The 25,590-nt window shown below is 37.3% G+C and overlaps 1 protein-coding gene across 1 annotated transcript in view; it reads left to right on the top strand.

Moving 5' to 3' along the window:
- Nucleotides 1-56: 56 nt before the first annotated feature.
- HOOK3 (hook microtubule tethering protein 3) overlaps nucleotides 57-25,590 on the top strand; it is a 65,161-nt gene continuing 39,627 nt past the window's right edge. Inside the window, 6 exon segments of the mRNA XM_032213143.1 lie at nucleotides 57-344; nucleotides 12,307-12,392; nucleotides 15,925-15,997; nucleotides 19,279-19,329; nucleotides 21,324-21,456; nucleotides 23,926-23,993. Of these exon segments, the coding sequence (XP_032069034.1) occupies nucleotides 288-344; nucleotides 12,307-12,392; nucleotides 15,925-15,997; nucleotides 19,279-19,329; nucleotides 21,324-21,456; nucleotides 23,926-23,993 (468 nt within the window). The 5' untranslated portion in view covers nucleotides 57-287.

Genomic DNA, 25,590 nt, shown 5'->3' on the forward strand with positions numbered 1-25,590 from the left:
GCGTGACTGAGCCGAGCCAGCGCTTTTTTTCCCCTTTTAAGACGCGCGCATGAGCGGTGAGGGCGGATCCCGACGGGACCCGGTGACGTGTCTTGTGTTACAGCTGCCCGCCCCGGCGCGGCTCTTGGCCGGCCTGGGTTTGGCGTGTCGGGTGAGGTGGAAGGGAGAGAAAGAAGAAAGGGCGACGGCGAGAAAGACGGAGGTGTCACCGGAAAGGCGCCTGTTAAACACCTCTGCTGTCCGCTGCTTTGAAAGGGGAAAGCACGCCGGCCCGCTCGCCCTGAGCCATGTTCAACGTCGAGAGTCTGGAGCGGGCCGAGCTCGGGGAGAGCTTGCTGACTTGGGTGAGTGGCGGAAGGCCCCGGGCTGAGCAACGCCTAGGCTGTCGCCGGCAACCTCCTCCTCCGCCCCGGCTCGGCCTTGCGTGCCTTTTTTCCTGGTCACCGCCACCCGCCGGTTTCCGAAGTAGCCGGGCGTAGTTGGTCTTCTGAAGTTGTGTTTTTCAATTTTGGGCTGAGCTATTCAGGGTTGGGGGCTGAACGTGAGATGCGGGAATGTGTTAGGTTGGCCCTAGAATCGGGGGCGGGTGGGCTGCAGAATGCCTCTGAGTAGATTGGTCTTAACCGGAGACTGCAATTGCGGGCGAAAGGCTCCACGCAGCTTTCTTTTTGTTCTTGGCGGAGGCAGAGATGCTGCTTTTTTTTCCTCTACCGGGGCTGAGTTAAAATAGCTGTCCTTTCATCTCTTCAAAAACAACCCCCCTCCCCGCCTTCCTTGAAATGCATTTCGCGACTTTCCAATGGTGTAGGGACTTTCTTCCTGCCTTGCTGGTTAAAAAAAAAAGTTAACTGGGCTGGTTCGCTGCTGTGCAATCTTGGAAAGAAAGGGCAGAGGATAGCAATGGCACTTAAGATTTATATACCACTTCAGAGTGCTTTGCAGCCCTCTCTAAGGGGTTTACAGTGTCAGGCTATTGCCACCCCCAACAATCTGGGTCCTCGTTTTATTTTATAACTATTCTTATGATTTATTATGGATGTATTTTATGATGACTATGATCATGATTTATCACTTACTGCTTGTATGTACACTGAGCGATTTTTATACACTGGAGACAAATTCCTTGTGTGTTCACTCACTCTTGGCCAATAAATGCTATTATATTCTATTTACCAATGTTGGAAGAATGGAAGACTGAGTTAATCTTGAGATACTTATTATTTAAGACTCGTTATTCTTTGGGTACAGGATGTTTAATATTTTATGCCTCCGGAGATTATTTAGAATCTGCAATAGTGATGAATATCTGTATTCGAAATATTATTTCAAATCTGTCCAGTTAAGAATATTAAAATGTTCTTAATGTTCTTTAAAGAAAAATAAAAAAATTGGAAAAAAAAAAAAAAAAAGAATATTAAAATGTTATCTAGTTTGGTATTTCCATACTTAGTTTGCTGTCTCTGTACTCTGTTACCGTGTTTCCCCAAAATACGACATGTCCTGATAGTAAGGCCATGCCACATTTTTCTGGTGAGCAAAAATATAATCCCTCCCCCGCAAATAAGCCCCCTGGACAACCCTCCACCTCAGGCCAGGCAGAGTGCCGCTCACCAATTTAGGGGTATTCCGAAGGTGCCAAGCCGCGGGAACCGGGGAAGGGAAAGGTGATCGTGTTGCTTGGCCCCTTCGGGATACTGCTAGGTTGGTGAACAGCACTGTGCCTAGCTGAAGAGGGGGGTTGCTGGGTGGCTGCTCTCTTGCGAGTGGGCTCCCAAAGAGCCAGGCACAGCCTCAGGGATTTAGGATTTAGATTTTATTGAGGATTTATATGCCGCCCTTTTCCCTGAGGGGACTCAGGGCGGCTTACAACAATGAGGGGAAGGGAGTGCAAGACAAGACTTAAAAAGAAAAAGAATCGTGAATAAAAGAAAATTATCCATAAAAACACAACATTCACTCAACATTCGGGCGGGGTGAGAGTAATCCTATCCCCAGGCCTGACGGGATAGCCAGGTCTTGAGGGCTGTGCGGAAGGCCTGGACTGTGGTGAGGGTACGGATCTCCACAGGGAGGTTGTTCCATAATGTCGGAGCTGCAACTGAGAAGGCTCTCCTCCGCGTAGTCGCCAGTCGGCACTGACTGGCGGATGGAATTCGGAGGAGGCCTACTCTGTGCGATCTGATGGGACGCAGGGAGGTAATTGGCAGGAGGCGGTCTCTCAAATAGTCAGATCCACTACCATGGAGCGCTTTATAGGTGGTAAGTAAGACCTTGAAGTGCACCCGACGATCAACAGGTAGCCAGCGCAGCTCACGGAGGATTGGTGTTATATGGGCGAACCGTGGTGCGCCCATGATCACTCGCGCGGCCGCGTTCTGAACTAGCTGAAGTCGCCGGATGCTCTTCAAGGGCAGCCCCATGTAGAGCACATTGCAGTATTCCAGCCTAGAGATCACAAGGGCTCGAGTGACTGTTGTGAGAGCCTCCCGGTTCAGGTAGGGTGAATGGCTGTGTTGCGCTGTCGCAGCAGTGCAACACAACAGCCATGAAGCGACCATGCTCATGAGCAGCCACCTAGCAAACCCCCTTTCCAGCCATGCACAGCATCATTCACTGACTATGGGGTATCACCAAGCCCCGTGAGTGCCAGGTCACCTCTGCTGCCGCTGCCATCCCAGCATGGCTTTTTTAGCGGCTTCCAAACCAAGTCTTCCAGCAGTGGCCGCTCTGGGCGTATGCTCTATGGTTGTACGCTCTGCCAGCAGCTGGCCCACAACCATAGAGCGTATGCTCAGAGCGGCCACTGCTGGAAAACTCGGTTTGGAAGCTGCCGAGAAAGCCATGCTGGGATGGCGGTGGAGGCGGCAACAGTGGTGCCCTGGCTCCGCAGGGAGAGTTGGGCCAGGGCATCATGAGGCTGGGAGGCGTGTGAGCGAGAGCAGAACAGCCGCTCGTGCAACCCCCCTCTCCAGTCATGTAGAGCGCCATTCACTGGCATTTCGAAGGTGCCAAGCCGCGGGAGCCGGGCGGCGGTGAACAGGTGCTCATGCGGCTTGGCGATACCCCTAGGTCAGTGAATGGAGCTGTGCCTGGTTGGAAAGGGGGTTTGCTGGGTGACTGCTCGTGAGCGTGGTCACTTCATGGCTGTTGTGTTGTGCTACTGTGACAGCACAACACAGCCATTTGCCCCTGAGGCTTTGCTCGGCTCTTTGGGAGCCCGCTTGCAAGAGAGCAGTCGCCTGGCAACCCAAAAACAATAAATCCTCCCCTCATAATAAGGCCCAAGCCATATTTTGTGATTAAAAAGAAAATAAGACCCTATCTTATTTTCGGGAAAACACGGTATCACATCCTGTTGTGATTGCATTCTGAATTGGTCTCCTGCATTCCTTTCATGTAGGGCATGCATAAGTATTTCTACTGGGAGAGAGGAGTTATTTCTACAGGACTGCTTGTTTGTTGATGTAACAAAGATGCAGTTTTATATTGAAGATGCATTGGGTGTTTCTCTCTATGTTGTAAGGTACCATGGAGAGAGAAGATGAGTCCCAACATGCATAGTATTTCAGGGTTTTAGCCAAACCAGTCTGTGCGCATTCAGCTAGGTAGGTGTGTGGGCATTTAAAGTTCTTACATTCTTGTCACACATAAATCCATATTAAACACACAGTTATTCGTGATTGTCCTAATCCTTCCAAAAGAAGTGTTGGTGCTCTTTCATAAAGAGTTCTATTACTTCTATTACAAGTGAGAGTGCATAAGTTACTGCCATTTACAAATCTATCTTAAAAGGTTAAATCATGACAACTAGACAAAAGTTTATTAAAAACTTGAGATGTTTCATTACTCATCCAAGTAACTTCTTCAGTCAAAATAAAAATTTGAGTAGGCAGAGAGTCAGTCGTTGGAAAGGACCAACTCTTGGCATACAGACTGCAGGGAGTTTCTCCCCAGAATGAAAAACTTTAATAAACTTTGGTCCTGTTGCCATGATTTAACCTTTTAAGATACATTTGACCTGAATGATTGAACCTTCATTTATAAGCATTTGCAGACTTAAGCATGATCTGCTCTTGATTAAATTTACGAAGAAAATATATTTTTAGAAATAGACTATCTTCAGAGTTCATCTAGACTTTAAATTAAAATTTACACACAAACAACAGAGAGGGCAGGTGAGAAGCAATGAAAGTAATATACTGTGATGTTGCAAGCCCTGTTTCTTTTGTATGTTTACATATATGAAAGAGGAGAGCTTGCATTCCAACCACATGGTGCTGCATTCATTATGTTGACAAAAGCATCAAATGCTTCTGGAAGTGGACAATTCAGTATCGAAGCGTCATTGATTTAAAATATTCCTAGAAATGTCTTTTCCTGGATTCATTAATTACTCCATGGTACTCTATTTCATGTGGCATGAAACATTACTAATTATTTTATAATTAATTATATGAAGTTATTGACATTGGGGCAGGATTTCTCAAAGTGCAGTCTGACAATCCCTCGGATTCTCGAGACTACCTTAAGGATCTGCAAGATCAATAACTATGTTGAAAAATGAGATAGTAAAAATCCCATCAAACAATTGTGAAAAGCAGATGCAAAAACTGTGTTCCCCCCAAAATAAGATATATTTTATTATATTTTCTTTTGACCCCCGAAATAAGTGCTTGGCCTTATTTTCAGGGAGGTCTTATTATTTTTGAGGTGCAGGAGGCAGCGAGCGTGGCCACCTCATGGCTGCTGCTGTGTTGCAATATTTTTGGGGAGGGCTTATTTTGAGGGGAGGTATCATTTTAGCATATATGCTCAAAAGTCCGATTGGGTTTATTATCCAGGGAGGTCTTATTTGGGGGGAAACAGGGTATATTAATGTTAACTTTTAATACAGTAAATATAGATAATATAACTTATACAAACAAAGGTTTTTTAAAATCCACCTCAATTCTTAAAAGTGGGGAGGGATCCCGAGAGAAAAAATGTTTATAAAATATTGATTTAGGGTATAGTTTATAGTACTCACTAAATTATTTTAGTGACTTTTGTTAGGTTTTGTTGGAAAATAAATTAGTAATAATTTTATTGGTAAATAAAGGAGACTGAAAACTGCTTTCTTATGTGCTTACTTATGTGACTGCTTATGCTGCTGCCAGGTGTAGTCTCTGGGATTAATCTTCAAGGGCAGCTCCATGTAGAGCGCATTGCAGTAATCTAATTAAGAGATGATCAAGGCATCAGTCACTGTTGGAAAAGCCTCATGATTGAGGCAAGGGTGCAACTGGTGCACAAAATGAACCAGTGCAAAGGCCCTCCTGATCACTGCTGCCACCAACTGTAAGCCATAGCTATGATTCCAGAAGGATCCCCTGCACACCAGTCTTAATATCCACAACCAAGGGGATCCAAACAATCACAGCCAATCAGTTTTGTAAGACTGAGCCAAAGTCTGTCCTGTCCTGTGCAGACCTGAATAGCTTCCAGGCTCTGGGTCAATATACTAACAGCTTCAACTGCGCTGCTCAAGATAAAGATATAATGTTGGGTTTCACCTTGATCACCTTGAACTAGCAGATGAACTCACTCAATGGTTCCATGCAGATGTTGAACAGGAGAGAGTAGAGGGTCGAGTCCTGACATACCCATGAAGGTCCATGGACATGATTTCTCTCCCCCTCCCCCCCCCCCCCGCTGCAAACACCAACTGGAAACGACTGATAAGGAAAGAAATGAATCATTGAAGCATTGTGCTTCCCATTGCTAACTCCTGCAGCTGGACTAGAATGAGTCAACAATATCCAGTACTGAAAACTGAGAGATCAAGGAACACTATGTAGATGGAAGCTCCATCCCCATCCCAGTATTTTGAGGCCTATCCTGAAAGTGAGTCTTTGTAGGAAAAATACCAGCTGTCTGTCTTATGGGACACTATATTTTTTCCTTTCTTAAAACCAAAAGCAGACCTTCATAAAAAAGGTCTGATCAGCGTATTTCCTAACTTGAGCTATCTTTCTCATAGTCTTTAATTCTCAAATACTGTTCAGGACTCAGTAGTTCAAAATATTTTTTTTATTATTTTACTAGTTGTGTTTGGCATTATGGCCTAACATCCAAAGAAGCAGATACACAGTTAATATTAACTGCAATGTTTTGTGCATTCTTTTTCATACAGTAGTACTTTGGCAGTGAAATAGTAGATTTTGAAAGTTGACTTTTAGCGTAGTAACAGTCTAAAAGAGCCATTTGTGTGTCACAATAACAAGAAACAGAAACCCAATTCAGATGTAATAAAAAAAATCTGGTACATCATGGTTTATTGCAGAGGTTTTCAAACTGTTCTGTGGAACTCTAGTAACTTGAATTCTGAGGAATCCTAGGGAACATATCAGGATTCTGGGAAAGACTAAAGGTAAAAAAAATACTCCATTTACTGAAATGGATCCTGTTTTCTGTTTCTTAGAGTTTTGGCTTTTCAAAACTCTTCTGAGAAATTTTTTAAAGGAACAAATTCCATAGTCTGAAAAATCCCAAAATATTGGATTGAGAATGAATCATGTACACGCTCTTTTTTCTGTTTTAATTTGGAAATTCTATGCATCATTGACCAAACTTGGAAATACACTGAGTAAGTTTTGAACTTTTGAGGGTTTTTTAGTTCAGATTCCACAAGAAATTTGGATTTATTGTGCTGAGGAAGTAGAGAAACTACACAAGAGGTAGAATGGGGAGGAAAGATATAAACCATTCAAGTTATTTCTGATCAGATAAAACATGTCTTATTGCACTACAAATAGGATGTCTGAAAGGCTTTGCTGTACCTGTTCATGTTGGCACTATTGGCTTTGTGGAAAATGTTTACGATATTACTTCCTTTGATTTTAAGGCAGCTAATAGCAATAAAATTAATAAATAAAATATTGCTATGTCCAAGTAGTATGCGGTAGCAAAAGAACCCCTGTTGCATTTTGCAATAGTTTTGCTCGATTGTGATAGTTACAATAAAAACTAACTTCAGAATTTTTATTTCAAAGGATTATAATTAATTACAGGAGGATTATTCTGCAAAATTACCAAAAGCTTGTTTAGATTAAGAGAACTCTAAACTAAATTTGAGTCATGGAACAGTAATTACATGATGCAGTTTTTCTGGCAATGTTACAGAAATGCTTTGTCATTTACTTTCTTCTAAGAGGGGTTTTTTTTTTTTCATTTGACTTACCGGTCTAACTTACAACCATGGGGTTCAGAAATAATTCTGCCATCCCATTAATAAGGGCTGATCTTCTTTACAGCTCCAGCGGCCCTTGGAGGTCCTTGGCCTTTCAGCTCCAGCGGTCCTTGGAGGAAGCTAGTTATCTTGACCCATTCCAGTCCGGCTTCAGGCCTGGCTACAGCACAGAAACCGCTTTGGTCACATTGACCGATGACCTCTGGAGAGCCAGGGACGGAGGCTACGCCTCCATCCTGTTTCTCCTTGACCTCTCAGCGGCTTTCGATACCATCGACCATGGTATCCTTCTGCGACGACTGCGGGAGGTGGGGGTGGGAGGCACTGTTTTGCGGTGGTTCTCCTCTTACCTCTCGGACAGGTCGCAGTCGGTGTTAGTCGGAGGGCAGAGATCGACCCCTAGGCCCCTAATATATGGGGTGCCGCAGGGTTCGGTCTTGTCCCCCCTACTTTTCAACATCTACATGAAACCGCTGGGCGAGATCATTCGGCGGCACGGGATAAAATACCACCAGTATGCGGACGATACTCAGTTGTATCTGTCCGCCCCGTGCCAACTCAATGAAGCGGTGGACGTGATGAACCAGGGCCTTGAAGCTGTTAGGGACTGGATGAGGGCTAACAAACTCGTGCTCAACCCAGATAAGACCGAGTGGCTGTTGTGTTTCCCTCCCACTAATTCGGCAAGTATTCCATCTCTCAGGCTGGGGGGGTCAAACACTACGCCCCTCAGACAGGGTCCGCAACTTGAGAGTCCTCCTGGACCCACAGCTGATTTTTGAACACCATTTGTCAGCTGTGACCAGGGGGGCATTTGCCAGGTTCGCCTAGTGCCCCTACCTGAACCGGGAGGCTCTCACAACAGTCACTCGTGCCCTTGTGACCTCTAGGCTGGAGTACTGCAATGTGCTCTACATGGGGCTGCCCTTGAAGAGTATTCGGCGACTTCAGCTAGTCCAGAATGCAGCCGCGCAAGCGATTGTGGGTGCACCTCGTTTCACCCACATAACACCTATCCTCCGCGAGCTGCACTGGCTACCTGTCGATCTCCGGGTACGCTTCAAGGTCCTACTTGTCACCCATAAAGCCCTTCATGGTAGTGGATCTGGGTACTTGAGAGACCGCCTACTGCCAATCACCTCCACTCGACCAATTAGATCCCATCGATTAGGCCTCCTCCGAGTCCCATCTGCCGGTCAATGTCGACTGGCAACCACGCGGAGGAGAGCCTTCTCGGTGGCAGCTCCGACCCTATGGAACAATCTCCCCGTGGAGATTCGTACCCTCACCACCCTCCAGACCTTCCGCACAGCCCTCAAAATCTGGCTATCCCGTCAGGCCTGGGGCTAAAGACTGTAACCCACCTGAATGGTATAAATGCTGTGTTTTAATGATGTATTGTCTTATGTATTGTCTTACGTGTTAAAAGTTTGTCTTCCCCCCCCCTCTCGAGTTGTAAGCCGCCCTGAGTCCCCCCAGGGAAAAGGGCGGCATATAAATAAACTTCTACAATCTACAATCTACAATTTGACATGTGCCAAAGTCAGCTACGTGCTACAAAATATATTAAACCTGTAGTTGAGATGTTCAGAAAACTTCTCATGTCCACCCAAGTGCCCTAACCTGTTTGTGAACATTGCAAAAATAGGCAGTAGGACAACGGGCTTGTTCAGTTAAAACATTTCCAACTAAAACCATTTAGCATTTAAGTGAACAAAAGCAGGCTAAAAATGTTTCTCCCCTTTTCAGGGGGTTAACTTCCTGTTTTTTTTTAAAAAAAGGATTTTGATTGAATATTTTTGGTCTCCGGGGGTGGAAAATCTCAATATCGAAACATTGCCTTTTAAGTAAATTTGCAAATATATCGCTGTTTATACTTTTATGTGCCATTATACAAGGATGTTAGTGTTTCTATTAAAATAAGATAATTTTCAGTGGTATTTGCTGAGAACAATTCTGTATGTCAAGTATATTCAAATTTTCTGAAAGATCTCCTGTTTAATTAAGTACCACATGCAGCTTATGTCAGCATTTCTTCACTTAAGAATTCCTTGAAACATACAATTAGACTGGGGCTTTCTAAATGTTTTCATACCATTGTATATAGTATTAGCAATTCTGAATTGTTTGCGGTATGGTTACTATATTTTGATCTAAAAATGTTTAAATGTCATAATTCAACAAAAAATAAGTATAGGTACTCCTCAACTTACAACAGTTCATTTAGCAATGGTTTCAAGTTAACAACGGGCACTAAAAAAAGTGCATGTTTTTTATAGTTACCACAGTTCCATCTTCTACATGGTGACATCATCAAATTTTGGATACTTGGCAACCAGTTCATATTTAGGATGATTGTAGTGTCTTGGTTACACATGATCTTTTTGCCACCTTCTGACAAGTAAAGTCAATGGGGAAGCCAGGTTAATTTAACAACTGTAACTTAACAACTGTAGTGATTTATTTAACAACTATGGCACCAAAGGTTGTGCAATGGGGCGAAACTCAATTAACAAATGTCTCGCTTAGCAACAAACATTTTAGTCTCAAGTGTGGTCAAAGGGCGAGGACTTATAATCCAGAAGAATATGTTTTAATGTTGGTATTTAATTCTTCTGGGAATTATATTGAATCATTTATTTTCTTAAACCCATACAGATGCTCTACATCAGGGGTGTGAAACGCAATTTCATTGAAGGCCTCGTCAGGGTTGTGTTTGACCCTGGGGGACCAGGGTGGACGTGGCCAGCTTGATATCACGTGTTGGGGGGCCTGTAGGCTGAGCACTGCAGCGGAAATGAGTTCCCAAGCTCCATTTTCAACTGCGACAGCCTTCTGCCAGCGAAAACGGAACTCAGGAGGACCAACCAGAGCCCTCCCAAGCTCTGTTTTTGCTGGCAGAAGCACTGCAGGCCTGTCCTTTGCTGTTTCCAGGGTGGTCTGGTGGGCCAGATCCAAGCACCCCGCGGGCTGAATCCAGCACTCCGGCCTTGAGTTTGACACCCCTGCTTTATATAGATATTCTGAATTTTTTTTTAAAAAAATATGGAAGTCAAATCAAATGGCTGAGGGCCGTAATCAAGTTTTAGTTCTTGTGTTGGTGCACACAAGAATGTGCACACATAAAAAGGTCTTAAATGTTTGTGAGCTCTTTGGAATTTTCAATATTTCTACATAAATGTAATCTTAACATCTGTTTCCTACACAAGGAAGCCTGCCAACATCCCCAAAATTTTCTCGTAAAGAGGAATAGGCTAAAATTCCTCAAAGATAATGTGCAGGACTGATAAACAGTTATCAGAAACATAGCAGATATTGCTACCCAAGGGCGATACATATCAAAGATTTATATACCTTTGCTGAACATAAGGTATATTGCTTTGGATAATTTTCCTCAATGAATAAATGAACAAGTATAATATTTTTGACATTGGGCTCTCTTTATGTTCTTTTAGAACGTGTGGAGAACAGATAGTGTTCTCAGTCATATTTATGTAGAAATATTGAACATTCAGAATGTTAACTTTTAAACACCACTGCACACACTTACCAAGTTTGTACCCACTACAGCTTATGTGTTGGAATTCCATTTAGTAGATGCATGTTGATTTAATCATAACATGAGTTCACTATTTTTCCCAATTCTGCATCAGACTTCTTCTCAACTTGATTATTTTTCTAGTCTCTTGAACTTTAGTCAACTGGATAGATACGTAGTTGATAAGTCTAGCTGCAATTCATACATAATAGTTGCTCTTCCTATTTTCCCATAATAACAACCCTGTGAAATAGGTTGAATTGAGTGAATGACTGGCTCAAAATCATTAATAACATTGTCATTATTATAAAATCATTATTTTTTTTACAGTTTTATGCTCATCTTTATAATAGAAGAACAAATCATTGATGCTGCAGTGCCTCCATTTTTATGAGTTACTAGAAAGATTCCTTAACATCTGCTTAATAAAAGGAAGTAGATCTCTTTTAAATATTCTAGTTGTTTCTTCTTCATTTGCAGTTCGGGATCAAGAATAGAACTAGAAACAAATTGAATGGCAAAAAAAGTTTATAATCTAGTAAAATGGAGAACTGGTTCATTAGAGGGTGGGGCTTTCACAAAAGTTCATGTTTGGAGGTATGCTGCTATTGATTTTTAGCTTTTTTCACCCTCTTCCAGACTATTTTGTAGAATGCATTTTGTCTTTTTGTCATAGGATATAGGAAGAAGAGAATAGCCTGTCCTCTCTTGCCCCCCCCCCCTTTTAAAAAAGATAGGAGAATCCAAACTCCATGTTGTTTCTGAAAAAAAACATTAAACTGCTACATACAGCTACTGCTTTATTGTTATGCAGATATTTGTGATTTTCTTTCTTTGGGGAAGAATCAATTAACACTTCAGTAATTTTTGACACTACCCTGATGGAATCCTTATAGCAAAAAAATGGGCAAAAAGATGAAGAATAGTTAAATAGACAAAAGACATATTTTAAAAAATCTCCTTTGAATTGAGCTTCATTTCTTATGGAACATTTATAACTAATCATGATTTTTGTATACCTTTTTCAGGTTTTTAGTTTGCCCCCGCCCGAATGTTGAATGAATGTTGTTTGATTTTAACTATATACTGTGTTTTTATGTTATTGTACGTCTTCCCCTCCCATAAGTTGTTAGCCGCCCTGAGTCCCCTCAGGGAAAAGGGCGGCCTATAAATAAACGCAACTCAAACTCAAACTTTTTGAAGGTAGTATATGAATAGATATTTTCAAATGTTGCTTTTACACCTATTACTCTACTGTATTTAATCCATTGAAGGTAATTAAAGGGCAAAGAAAGAATTGCTTTTTTACAGACGTGATGCTAAAATAGGGTCTTTCAAGTTTACAGAAATAAATTCACCCATTCATTAATTGTAATGTCAATAATCATCAAGATCTTGTATTTATTTCTTTGGTTTATTTTACTTCTTCCAGCAGCTCTTTGTACAACTTTGTAGCTTTGTACAATTTCTGAAATTTCTTGATGCATTGGTGTAATGTATTTGAAATAGCTTGACTAAATATAACTTTCTTTCTCTTCAGATCCAGACATTTAATGTTGAAGCACCATGCCAGACTGTAGAAGATTTAACAACTGGAGTTGTGATGGCTCAAGTACTTCAAAAGATGTAAGATGTTTTTGTAAATAAATGGTTTATTCATATTCAATTTTCTGCATCAGAAAAATAGTGTCAGTTTTCTATTTCATTTTATTACCTCTAGTTTTCTTACAATTGGACAATGATTTTTTAAGACAGTAAGAATTGAATTCATTGAATTAATGAACAAGCTAGTTAAGGTAAGACTTTTTTTAAGCACAGAAAATACAAATGTGTAAATGAGAGAAATATAATTTAGGAAGAAATTTATAGTAAGGTCAAACTTTAATGAGACTATTGTAAAAAGATTAATATTTGCTGAATTACCATATTGATATGAAAGAAGGCTAGTCATTTCTACAAAATGACAGGGTTTTTTTTGGACCCCCTGAGAATGTAATATTGAAGGTAAGCATGTTTCATTGAAGAGTCCTTTACGGGGAGGGGACATTTTTTTTACATTTAGTTATCAGATACAACATTTTTAGTTAATTCAGTGTTAAATAATTTTTTGAAAATACTGACAGACTGATAGCCAATGGAATCAATGTGTCTTGTATAGTAGCTTCCATAGGAAAAAAAAAGAGGAACCCCAAACCCATATTCTAAAATGGGAAATACAAGAGGCAGAAAAAAATACTTATTAAACAATAAAAGTAGATCTGCATGTTCACTAAATTATGCTGTAATTAGAAAATGGCAAAACATTGCCGGTGAATGTTTGTTTAATAAAATATCTATATTGCTATTTTTCCAGAGTAGTATTTATTATGACTGTATGTTGGAGGCAGTGTAAAATACACTTTTGTCTCTATTGTTGAAATAGACATATTCCACATATAGATGGAATAAATAAGGGGAGTGCATACAGCCTTGTCTCTTAGTCCTTTTCACCGTGTTCTGTCTGAACTGTGGCTTTCTGGCCTGTCTCTAGGTTTTATGTGACTATGGCAAGTGTTCTGAGATTTCTATTTTTCCAAGCACATTCCACAGCTAGACATAAATGATACAATTGAAAGCTTTCAACAAACAATGAATACATACTGACATCTTATTGGTATTATTTGGCTTTGTCAGTTACCCAGCATGCCTCAGCACTAATGTCTCATGTTCCTTGGCCTTTTCTGAAGTCAGCCTTGAACATCTGGCATCTTTTCATGTAAGGCTCTAATCTGTGTTGGATGATCCTAACATTTAAAACGTTTACTTAACTTAAAATTTTACTTAACAGCACATAAAAGAGAATAACAAAGAAAAGAATGGTCTGCACAGGTATAGCATAAAGTTGAAGAAAGTAAACTCACTGAAAGAAAGTAAGCCATTACACATATGTAACAGCAACATCAGCTGTTAGCTGCTCCCAGAGATAGCTAGGAACTGCAGGAACAGTGAGAATAAAGGATATATTATTATATTTTATGTTCCTGAAATTGGATTATTTTGACTGACAGTTGTCTTTCTTCTGACCAGCAAACAGCAATACACTGGGAACTAGAGGTAAAACCACTAATTTAGCAATTATTATCAAAAGTTCGCTTAAGTAGATGAGATGAGCAAGGAACTGGCACATAATATATTTGAAAAGGGGTATTTCTCAGGGCCCTGAGTTGAGGAAGGTAGAATATTGAATTTTCTAAGCAATTTGTAAGAGATTTTAAGTATGGCAAGTCAGGTGGAGAAGTGTTTGTTATACATTGTTTATTATGTAGTATAATAAGTTAGCTCACTTATTGATGTTAAATAAATCATGGTTTAGCATATGTGAACCCAGCCATTACAATAGATACAACCTTAAGTTGACCAACATTAATAATCTTTGTTATATCAAATTCTATGAATGCATAATCATATTCATTAATGGAATATAGTCGTATTCTATCTCTGCTAGTAATATGGATTAAAGGATCATGTGTTATTGGGAAAATGTGAGCACAATGTGTTTTCCCAAATATGTATTGTTTGTGTGAAAATTGTGTGGAAACTGTGAATGTAATAACTTAGAGAATGTCTAGGGAAATAACAGTTCGTCCCATGCTTTTAAAACTAACATTTCAACTTGTTAATCAAATAGTAGGATGAAGCAGCTTTTTCGGGTGTAGAAAGGCATACCAAAAAAATGTGCTATATCAACAATTCTTAAATTCTGTGCCAAGGCATAATGGTATAAATAGAATCCTTTGACCCATAAGAACCTATGTACAGAAAAGATAGCTTAGGACAGTTTTATATGAATAGCTAAACTGGTTTCCCCACTTTTTAAAAGAGTGACTTTTTCAAAAGTATGCTCTTGTATTGTACATGAGTCTTTTTATGCTAAAAGTAGACCTCAGATGTGAGTTAAGGATGTTATTATATAAAAAGGTGTGTCATGTTAGGATAAATTGTATAATAAGGAAATGAAGTATACTATTACATTATATAATAAGGAACTTGTTATATTTTACTTTCATCCAATTAATAATAACTCAGCAGTGGAAGCTTATTGATAACAATTCAACAATAGTTTGCTAAAATATGGTCAATTACTCTTCTTGAATAAATTACTGAAAAATTCAAATATTAAATTAACAGGGATATGTTACATTTTCTTATATCTGGAATTGTTATTTTTATGTTTGCATGTGTATAAAATATCAATTAAAACTCATTGCTATGGTTTTGGTGAACCATGATTTATGGGAAATTGTGAATTCTGATGTATGCTTTTGTTAAATATAAAATTTTGTAAATACATACTTTTCAAAGAGAATTACAGACAGTGCTTCTGGTGATTTATTATATGAATTCTACAAGTGCATAATAAATAGATTTTGATAGGAAATTTATACTCTGATATTATCAATTAAATATTGAGGGTAATTTAAATAGCTAGCTGTATAGGAATAGGATTATAGGTAGGACTTAAATAACTATAAACCTACCATGTTTCCCCAAAAATAAGACAGGGTTTTATTTTCTTTTGACCCCGCAATAAGCACTTGGCCTTATTTTCAGGGAGGTCTGATTATTTTTGAGGTGCAGGAGGCAGTGAGCATGGTCATTTCATGGCTGCTGCTGTGTTGCAGTATTTTCAGGAAGGGCTTATTTTGGGGGAAGGATTTTTTTTAATGCATGTGCTCAAAAGCCTGATTGAGTTTATTATCTGGAGAGGTCTTATTTTTAGGGAAACAGGGTATGAATGATTTATATAATTTGTATAGAAAAGAAAAATATTCTTAATTTATCAAATGTTTTGGAATGTAAAACAGTGGGATAATAATAAAATGTAAACATTTATATTTAATGGGAATGTTTTATGCTTAATGTTGTATGAAAATATTTTAAAGTCACTGCTATTGAAATTTCTGGAAACCATTTCCAAATAATCTTGATTGCCATGGAATATAGCATAAAAGCCATTTTTTAAATATCAGAACTATAGGATTTTTAGTTGATAAATTTGTCATTTTGTGTAAGCAGACATGTATTATATGCATATATACGTGTATGTGTTTGTGTGTGTATATATAGAGAGATTGAAAGAAAATACGTTTAACAAAATATTGTGCTTTTATTTTTTCAGAGATCCAACATATTTTGATGAAAATTGGCTAAATAGAATAAAAAGAGAAGTAGGAGAAAACTGGAGATTGAAGGTATTTTTATTGCTTACTGATTAAATTGTTGGTTTTTTTGTCAACTTACCACAACTGTTTGTTTGTTTTGTTTTGTTTTGCATACAATTCTGCAAGATTCAAGTTAGCACTCTATTAAAAAGCAGTAAAATTATTCAATTTTAAGCATTATTAAATATTTAATAACTTTTATTAAGTCAATTATTTGAAGCTTCTAGTTTAAACCCATGCTACTTCATGTCATGTATATAGAATTTTCTTACAGAAATATTTTTTTCTTGTGGGATTTTAACCCAGTTTATTCTGCTTTATCTAGTCTGGGTGGGACTATTGTATACTGGTATCCAATTAAAATGAATAAGAAAAAAAATGCAAAACAAGAATCAATTGTACTGAAGCAAGGATCTAAATGACTTCACATTGTTGGAGACAGGCTGTCCCAGTCAGGAGGTGGGGTCAAGCAGGGGAGCAGTCTGGAATTATTAAGTAGACACAAGAGGGCAAGGCCCAACCCCCCCCCCATTGCCATTGAACTTTATTTAGTCTTTCCCAGGGACAAACTGCCAGTCTTAGAAAATTGCTGTGAAATAGGCTTCAACAATAAAGTATCTAGTTTATAGTGTACACATGTGGATCTGGTTGTTCACGCCTGACAACATTGATAAACTCATTTAATTATGAAAAATATGCATTTGCATACATAAGATATTAGTAGTTTTATTTATAAATCTTTCTCGGGGCTTTTGTATGGAGAAGAAGACCGCATAAAAGAAGGAAGGGCGATAATCGATATGACCCGTTCCTCCCCATCAATAGTATTTATCGAGGCATCTCATAACATAGTTGCCTCCATGTAGTACAATTATTTGAAAATTTCAAATGGAACATATTTTAATTTATTTATTTACATAATTTTTATGCTGCCCTATTCTACAAACTTAAGAGGCATTTTGTTTCTTAAATAAATTTATTCTATTTTCAGCTAGCTTTTTCAAGTCTGGTGTCCCATGATAAAAATAAAATATTTGTCCATGAGAAGACAGATAGGGATACCTTATCAAATAGAGCTTGTTTTATTCTGTCAGAAGACCCAATTTGAATTTGAAATAAACTACCTTAAGGATAGAAGAAACATTAATGACACGATATTTGTTGTTGACCAAGGTCTCTGGTATAGATTGAAATGTTAAATTATTCCTTTTTATGTTTGCAGTACAGTTTTGCAGAAGGCAAAAGCCAAAAATTGCTTCCTATTGAAGTCTTTTTCAGTCTTATCTGCAGATGTGGAGGTAAAATGGGAGCTTCTCTCAAGTCCCAGACTCCTCTTGATTAGTGAAAATCATGCAATGGGAAAGGAGTGCTGCACATTTGCAATCAGTACTCTGTCTTTATTGATTTTAAAGTCTGAAAAGCTTTTGCTGATTCTTTGCTTAATTGCTTCTTGGCAGATCTTTAGCCATAGCAGATCATTCTACACATAAAATTATTATTTTTGTTTAATCTGGTTTTGTGATGATTCATGATTGATTTAAAGTTCTTGATGGTTCTTGTTTCCATGTAATAACATTTAAGTCCTTCTGAAATCAAATTCTGGGGAAAGTTAAGGTTCTCTTGTATCAGTAGGAAATGCTGAAATATTCGCTACCACAAAAAATGGAAAAAACTAACAAAGATTAAAGCCCATAGTCTTTCCATCAAATTAGGACATGCAAAGTTATTAGCACTGCTAATGCATTTAAGTCTTCAGAAACTATATTTAATTAAGAGTCATTGTGAAACATGGCCCAAACATAATAATTATATGGTTGAGACAAGCTGACACATTTTTCTTCAGCTGTACTAAACACGGTTCAACATGTTATGAAACCAAATAGTGATCTTCATGTGGCATTTTCTTATTAGATAGACATAAAATTATACAATAAATATTGCTGTTGGATGACCCAAAGACATATGAATTTAATTGAAGGCTACCTGAGAAGTATTTATCCTTAGACTGTGTGTTGTTTTACTTCTTATTTATGCATTTGTCTGTTTATTTTCAATAAGAAAGAATTTGCTGATTTTTTTTCCAGGGTGGGAAGCCCCAGAGTAGAAGAGCAAAACATAATTGTTCATTATAAAGTTTGCTTATTTGCTTAATTATTTATGGGATTTGCCTGTCACTTGAAACCAGGATTCTAGGTGGCTTGTAGAATTTACATATAAAATACAAAGTGTTAATCTAAAAGCTAGCTAAATGGTAATGGAATGAAGTTTTGATTTAAAGGATTTTGAAGAATGCAGTATTTGCAAGAATAATTAACATTACAGACGCAAGATATATAAATTGTTGTAAATCTCATGCCCTCGAAGGAGCAACAAAAATATTATTTAATTTAAATTCTTCTTTTCATTGTTTACAATCCAATGTCAGGGTGGAACTGGACTTTTTTATTATTATTTGGGACTCAAGACCACATCTTAAGTTGGCACCATATTTTTCTTTGGTTTAGGTTAAAAAGAACTTGCTTGAAATTGCTCATGTTTATGCAGAAAGTTTGCTTTCTTCAGTTGCTAGATTGCTATTACAATACTGAATTCCCTTTCATTAATCTTGACACTTTGCCAAAAATGCCATACTTGGACTTACTTTTTAGAAAAAAAGTGAGGAATTCGTATGTAGGTTCTAGTTTATAATGAGAAATGTTTAAAAATTGGAAGCAAAGGGTATTAATCTTAATATCTTTTTTCAAATTATGAAAATTATAATCCTTCATGGATTTGTTCAGGATGGTCTGAAACATTTAAAAAATAGAACAAAGAACCTCTAAATGAAACCATCTTTTCAGCACATCTAATAGCTTTCATGTGCCTAAAAATATGATGCTCCCCAACCATCAGAAATAACTACTAATGTTGTATTTGAGGCTATTTTGGAAGTTATGCTAATCCCAATAAATATTTGATTTTGAATCTTTGCTTTAATATATTTTGTATTGATAGGAATATTCAAAATATTTTTATTTGAATAATTATTATATAAAACAAGTGGGAATACTAATCCAATTTAGAGGTATAAACAATCACTATTATATATGATGGTTTTTATGTCCTCCTGTGACCAAACAGGATCTAGAAATCAGAAAAGTATGGAATCATAATTTTGTGATTTTCGTTATTGGCTTTTTTGGCAAACCCCTCCACAAAACACAAAGAAACCACTCTTCTGCTTTAATTTATAATAAATTCTTATAAAGTTGAGTTTTAATATTAATTTAGGATAATTCTTTTTTTTAATAATTGTTTTCTTTCACTCTAAGGTGAGCAATCTGAAGAAAATTTTAAAAGGAATTTTGGATTACAACCATGAAGTAAGAACTCTTATATGTAATATATTCCTTTCTTTGAATATAATATGTAGATTATCTTACTATAATTGTTTCAAACATTTTAGATCTCTTTTTAAAAATATCTTGCCTACATTTAATATATATATGAAAAGAGCATTTACAATTTTTTAATAAATATGCAACATAGTTTATTGCAGGCTTGCATGTTTTGAAAGCTGATGAATTCTTTGATATACACTTTATCAGTCTAATGAAGATGATCTTGAACACATTTAATAGAATTCTTGATATGAAGTAGTTGGCTTGAAAAATATGATAAATATATAAAATGACAGTTTTATTCTGTTCTGTGATTGGTCCTTAATTTTAGTTGGCTAGAATGGCTGCATATTTTTGTTGGTGAAATAAAATTTCCTGTCTCCTAAAGGAAATGTGAAATAAGTTTGATGCATTAAAATGGTTTTTGTTGATTATTTTGTATCATGGAAACAAAACCTGAATGAAATTCTGAATCTTTCCATTGGGAAGCTTTTCACTTTAAATACTTACATAATCCATTCAGATTTCATAAAAAGAATGAGAGAATAAATATATCTTTGCACTCTCTGGTGAAATGTTTTAGTAAACCATTACTCTAATGTTTATTTTAGAGGGGGAAACCCTACATATTAATTGTTCTAAATCAAAATGTCCCATGTTTACTACTTTTCATGGGTGTTGGAACTATTAATAATTCTTGGAGTGATGGTTCTAGAAGATCTTTTTTATCTTGATAGTATTTGTTTGAAACATTTTATTTAGTATTTACTGTATATACTCGAGTATAAGCCTAGTTTTTCAGCCCACTTTTTGGGCTGAAAAAAGCCGCCTCGGCTTATACTCGAGTCAGTGAAAAATTTGCCCGAAATGGAGGAGAAAAAGGGGCGGGGCCATGCCGCTGGGTGACACTCGTGAATGGCCCAGTGCCCCTGTGAGTTTCCCCTCCCTCTGTGTCAGTTTGCCGCGCAGCGCGCACCGCACCATCCCCCCTCCTCACGTTCTAATGTAATGCAGGGCTGTCTTACGATTCCCCTTCCTCCCCCTCCTGCCGCTCTGCAACGATGTCCCACCTCCTCCTTGTTATGGCAAGCAGCCACATAGCGATGTCCCACCTCCTCTGGTACAGTGATCCAATGATAGGAATCACTGTGCCGTGTGTCATAGGAGGCGGGACATCGCTCCCGCGGCTGCACGGGACATCATCATCACAGTGGGACATCAGCATCATGAGGTGAGTGAAGTATTTCATTGAATACACCGCTAGTTTACTGTTTTTCTTTGAAATAAATATTCAAAAACATTATTGGTATCTATTTTTATTTTTGAAATTTACCGGTAGCTGCTGCATTTCCCACCCTAGGCTTATACTCGAGTCAATAACTTTTCCAGTTTTTTGTGGTAAAATTAGGTGCCTCGGCTTATATTCGGGTCGGCCTATACTCGAGTATATACGGTATGTTAAAAGATTATTTGAATCAGGTTCAAAGAATGTTGCTTTTTTGAAGTACAAGTAAAAGGATTTGGTGTTAGTGCCAACTCTTGTGCAAATAGTACTTAGTCCGCTTGTGGAAATGTGTCTCAGCCAAACCTCTATACATTAGTGGTCCTGAATAAGCATTGTATACAATGAATAGTCAACAGCATGAAGCATCAGCTATGTACAGTAAAGATAAGGTAACTTCTAGATTTGAGGCACTTAAGAACAACCCACCCATTTTGACTCCTCAGCTGGAGAGCTTGGTTAGATGTCTGGCATGAGGATAAAGATTTTATTAACAGGAGATAGATATGTCAGAGATAGAGAAACAAAAAGTTTCCGTTAGTTGCTTAGCAAACTGGATTTGCAGAATTCTGGCTGGTTATGCTACAGAATGAATAATACAATTTCCTCTCATTAGATTCCTAATCCTGCAATTCTGTTTACTTTGGCCATGAAACCTGGAAATATGTTAATATATTTTTTTATCCTTGCACAGATTTTGGGACAACAGATTAATGATTTTATCCTTCCTGATGTTAACTTGATTGGGGAGCATTCTGATGCAGCAGAGCTTGGAAGAATGCTTCAGCTTATTTTAGGCTGTGCTGTAAACTGTGAACAAAAACAAGGTTAGTTGGTATTTTATTAAAATGGTACATTATTCAAACTATATACACAGTTTTTGTTTGTTTCATTAACACACACAACATTAACATTGAGGTTTTTCCCCCCAGTTTCTTTGGTGAGTGTTAAGAAAATTGACAATTAGTTTGATGTCTTCTATTTAATCCAGAAGGAGTCAGTCTTTAAAAAAAAGGCATTGGTCCTTCAAGATTTGCATGGAAATCTTTAAAGCGGCAGCATCTTTTTGATCAGACTGCTGTAATGAGTACTTGAGAAGTATTGGGCTTGACTACATTCAACGCACTTCTGAATCATTCAATCATTGTAGATTGATTTTTCAGTGATTTCGACACTCAGTGACGAAAAGGTTAGCCATCACTGCCCTATTCCATTTCAAACAAGTGGCTGTCCAGTCTCTTTTTAAAAACCTTCAGTAAGGGAACACTCACAATTTCTGAAGGCAAGCCATTCCACTGGTTAATTGTTCCCACTGTTAGGAAATTTCTCCTTAGTTTTATGTTACTTCTCTCCTTGATTAGTTTCCATCCATTGTTTCTTTTCTTGCCTTCTGGAGTTTTGGAAAATAGGATGACACCCTCTTTGTGGCAGCCCCTTAAATATTGGAACACTGCTATCATGTCACCCTTAGTCCGTTTTTTCACTAGATTAGACAAATTCCTGCAATGGTTCTTCATGTGTTTTAGCCCCTAACTCCTGATCATCTTTGTTGTCTTTTCTGCACTCTTTCCAGAGTCTCAACATCTTTTTATAATATGGTGACCAAAATTGGATGCAGTATTCTAAGTGTGGTCTTACTAAGGCTTTATAAAGTGGTATTAATACCTGACAAGATCTTGATTCTATCACTCTATTAATGCAACCTAGAATTGTATTGACATTTTTGGCTGCTGTTGCCAAATATGCTGACTCATATGTAAATGATTATCCACTAGGACTCCAAGGTCCCTCTCAGTTACTACTACTGAGCCTGGTTTCATTGCTTCATTGTTCACATTCCTTTTGCTGATTTCCACACAAATTACAGTCATGAAACAGAAGTAAAATACAGTAGCGGTGTGGGATACACAATGATGATTAAAGAGTTGAAAGGGTCTCATAGTATATTGATTTGGTCTGTGCTATAGAAAATATTGCTGAATTGTATTCTGTTGCTAACTCTGTTTAATTGCTTGCCAAAGCAGAAAGGTGAGATATAAATCAAATATATGTATTAAATAAATAGTACTGTCTGCTACAATCTGGTACACCCCCCCACCCTTATCTTTAGATGGTATTTCCTGGAATTAGTCTCCAAAAGGTATACCGATTGGAAATTTTGGGAATTACACTCTTGATGTCGCTGGAAGGCAGTGTATGGGTCAGAAAAGATTTGTTAGGTGTTTATGTATCTCATATTTTCACAGAAAGTATTTTATGTTCTGTTGAGCACTGTTTTCTATTAGGATCACCAAAATGAATGTCAGAAAGGTAAATTTGTCACTTAACTGCTTACAGCTACATCTTCCAGTGAACTGAAGAATGTGCTGTAGAATAATTCTTTTTGACAATATAGACATTTATATTTTGCTTCCCTCAGTTCCTTTAAAACTGATTTTGCAACATGATACGGCCTGTGCTCAAGGCTAACTGGAACTTGTCCACAAAATCATGACCAGACTGTCACAACTAATACTTGCATGGCCAGCTACAATCAAGGTTTGATAAGTTTAGAAACAATTTTTGTGGAATATTCAAAGGGGAAGGAGGTGGGTTGGTTGTATACATCTGCGTTTTTAAAAGATGGAAAGATATGGCTGCAAAGCTTTTTAATTTTCTTTATTGTTTCTGCTATGCCATTTTTTGTGGTCTTTAATTAGGAGTGAAATGTATTAGACTTGCTTATAAGAGACTTCTTGACAATCAGTTTCAGTTCTTCGGTCTTCTATTCTTTTGCATAGAGAAATGCAAAAATAAATAAACAAATAATTGAGACGTTTATGTATTGTTGTTTATTTACTTTATATCTCACCTTTATACTTGATTGAATACTTAAAACAGATAATAATTAAAATACAAAATACAAATATGTAATAATATAAATTAAATGTAATGCTAAAAGCTCCTTAAAGGAATTCATCTTGAGCCAAAATGAACTTGAATTTACTCAGGCATTCATCACTTGAAGTTTGCATTCCTCAGTTCCTACATATGGATTTGTATTAGTATTGTATCAGGGCTAGTAACGTAGATTCGTTAGATCAGTTAGAATATTCTCCCTATTACTGCTTAAAATTAATCCCTTTGAAGAATGCTGATTTTGTCACTCATACATTAAAAGAGAAAAATTCACCCATACTAAATTTAAAATGGAACATTTTAGTATTGTTGGCATATTGTACTATATATCCTTCTGAATTTTCTAAGCATGAACGATTACATTTTAAGTATGAATTATTACAACCGTTCTCTTACAGAGTATATTCAGACCATCATGATGATGGAGGAATCTGTTCAACATGTGGTCATGACAGCCATTCAGGAGGTAAGGAGTTAAAAGACACATATCTTTGTTATATAGTGGAACCGGTTTCCAGAATTCATCCTGTGTGAACCTTTACCATTTCAGAAATATGATCAGATAATAGATGGAATATTTTTAAACATAAATTAATGATATGCTCCACTTTGCTTTCATGTAGAATATTTACATTTCTGAAAGTTAACACTTGGTCCCCTTCTTACATTCCCTTTCCTATTAATTTCCACCAAACCTTTAAATAGGATATTTAGCAGTAGATATTTTAACAACCGAATTTCATTATTATTAATGAAATAGGGAAGGCTCAATAACTTGGAAAATCTGTGAATTTTCCTGTAAATAAATTGATTGGGACGTACTGAGTGGCTGACAAATGGATAACAACCAGCTCTGCTGGTTGCATTGCTGCTATCATGTCTATGGAGAGTCTTAGGCATCCAGGTCATGGTTGTCCCAAAGGTGCTTTTTCAAGAGGCAACTGAATAAAGTCCACTTGCCTTTTGAAAAAGCTCCATTGGGACATGCTGTTACCATGCTGCGCGACAAGCTGCCAAACAACTGATCAGAACGGCTTAGCTCTGCTCTCAAACTGACTCGCAAAATTTCTAATTTTTTTTTAAAATGGCTCTTGCAAACTGGTACAAGTTGGCTCATACATGCATAGGAAAAAAAACATTTTATAGGTCTTTTCTGAATTTGCCTTTCTTCTTCTTGGATTCATTTCATTACCAGACTATATAACATTATCAGTGCTCTGACATTGGCTTTGTTAATGGCTTGTATCAGTTTGAGCAAGATGAATTCATTACTGCTTCTTGATGCCATGCTATTCTATTTTTTTTTAAAGCTGGTGAATTAATTTTATTAAGTGTGACAATTTAATTAAGTGTGGCAATATATAGTATAAGTATTTGTACATAGCAATAAGTTACAGAGTAGTAAAAAGATCCTGCAGTGATGTTGGAATTATTTTGTGCCCCAATAAATAAGACATTAATTATAATAATTTTTAGTGAAGCAGAAAAAGAGAAATTAATCTCAAATGAATTGGGGAAAACATTTGGGCATAGTCATCAGATCTTTTTGCTTTGGAATAAGGAAGGATATACTTAAAATAGTTATTGTGACAAATTTGGATTCATTTTTTAATAAAAAATTGTTTTTTCACATCATTATTAAATAATGTGTTATAATATAACCTGATAATTTTTGAGGTACAGAAAATATGTATAGCGTAAGGATGTGTTTTTTAAAATTCATGTTGTTGGCCTGAATAGCGTTATTTCATAATGTATATTTGTACTGTCCTTTGATTAGTTTAAATTATATATCTTTCTAGCAATAAAAGGGAAAAATCAAATCTTAAAAGTCTATGTAGAAAAAGCACCTTTGAGTGAAATCTTAAAAGTTTTTCATATATTACTGACTTAATAATAAGTGAGATTGCTTCAGTATATCCTGATGTTATGATATGTATATTTTTAATATTTCATAAGTTGAACATTGTACTGGAGTAGTAAGTTATTTTAAGTTGAAAATATAGAAATGTTTTCTATATATCCAGCCCAAGCATTTCATTAACATTAAAAATAATATTTCT

Source organism: Thamnophis elegans, chromosome 3, assembly GCF_009769535.1.
Source record: "Thamnophis elegans isolate rThaEle1 chromosome 3, rThaEle1.pri, whole genome shotgun sequence".
NCBI lineage: Eukaryota > Metazoa > Chordata > Lepidosauria > Squamata > Colubridae > Thamnophis > Thamnophis elegans.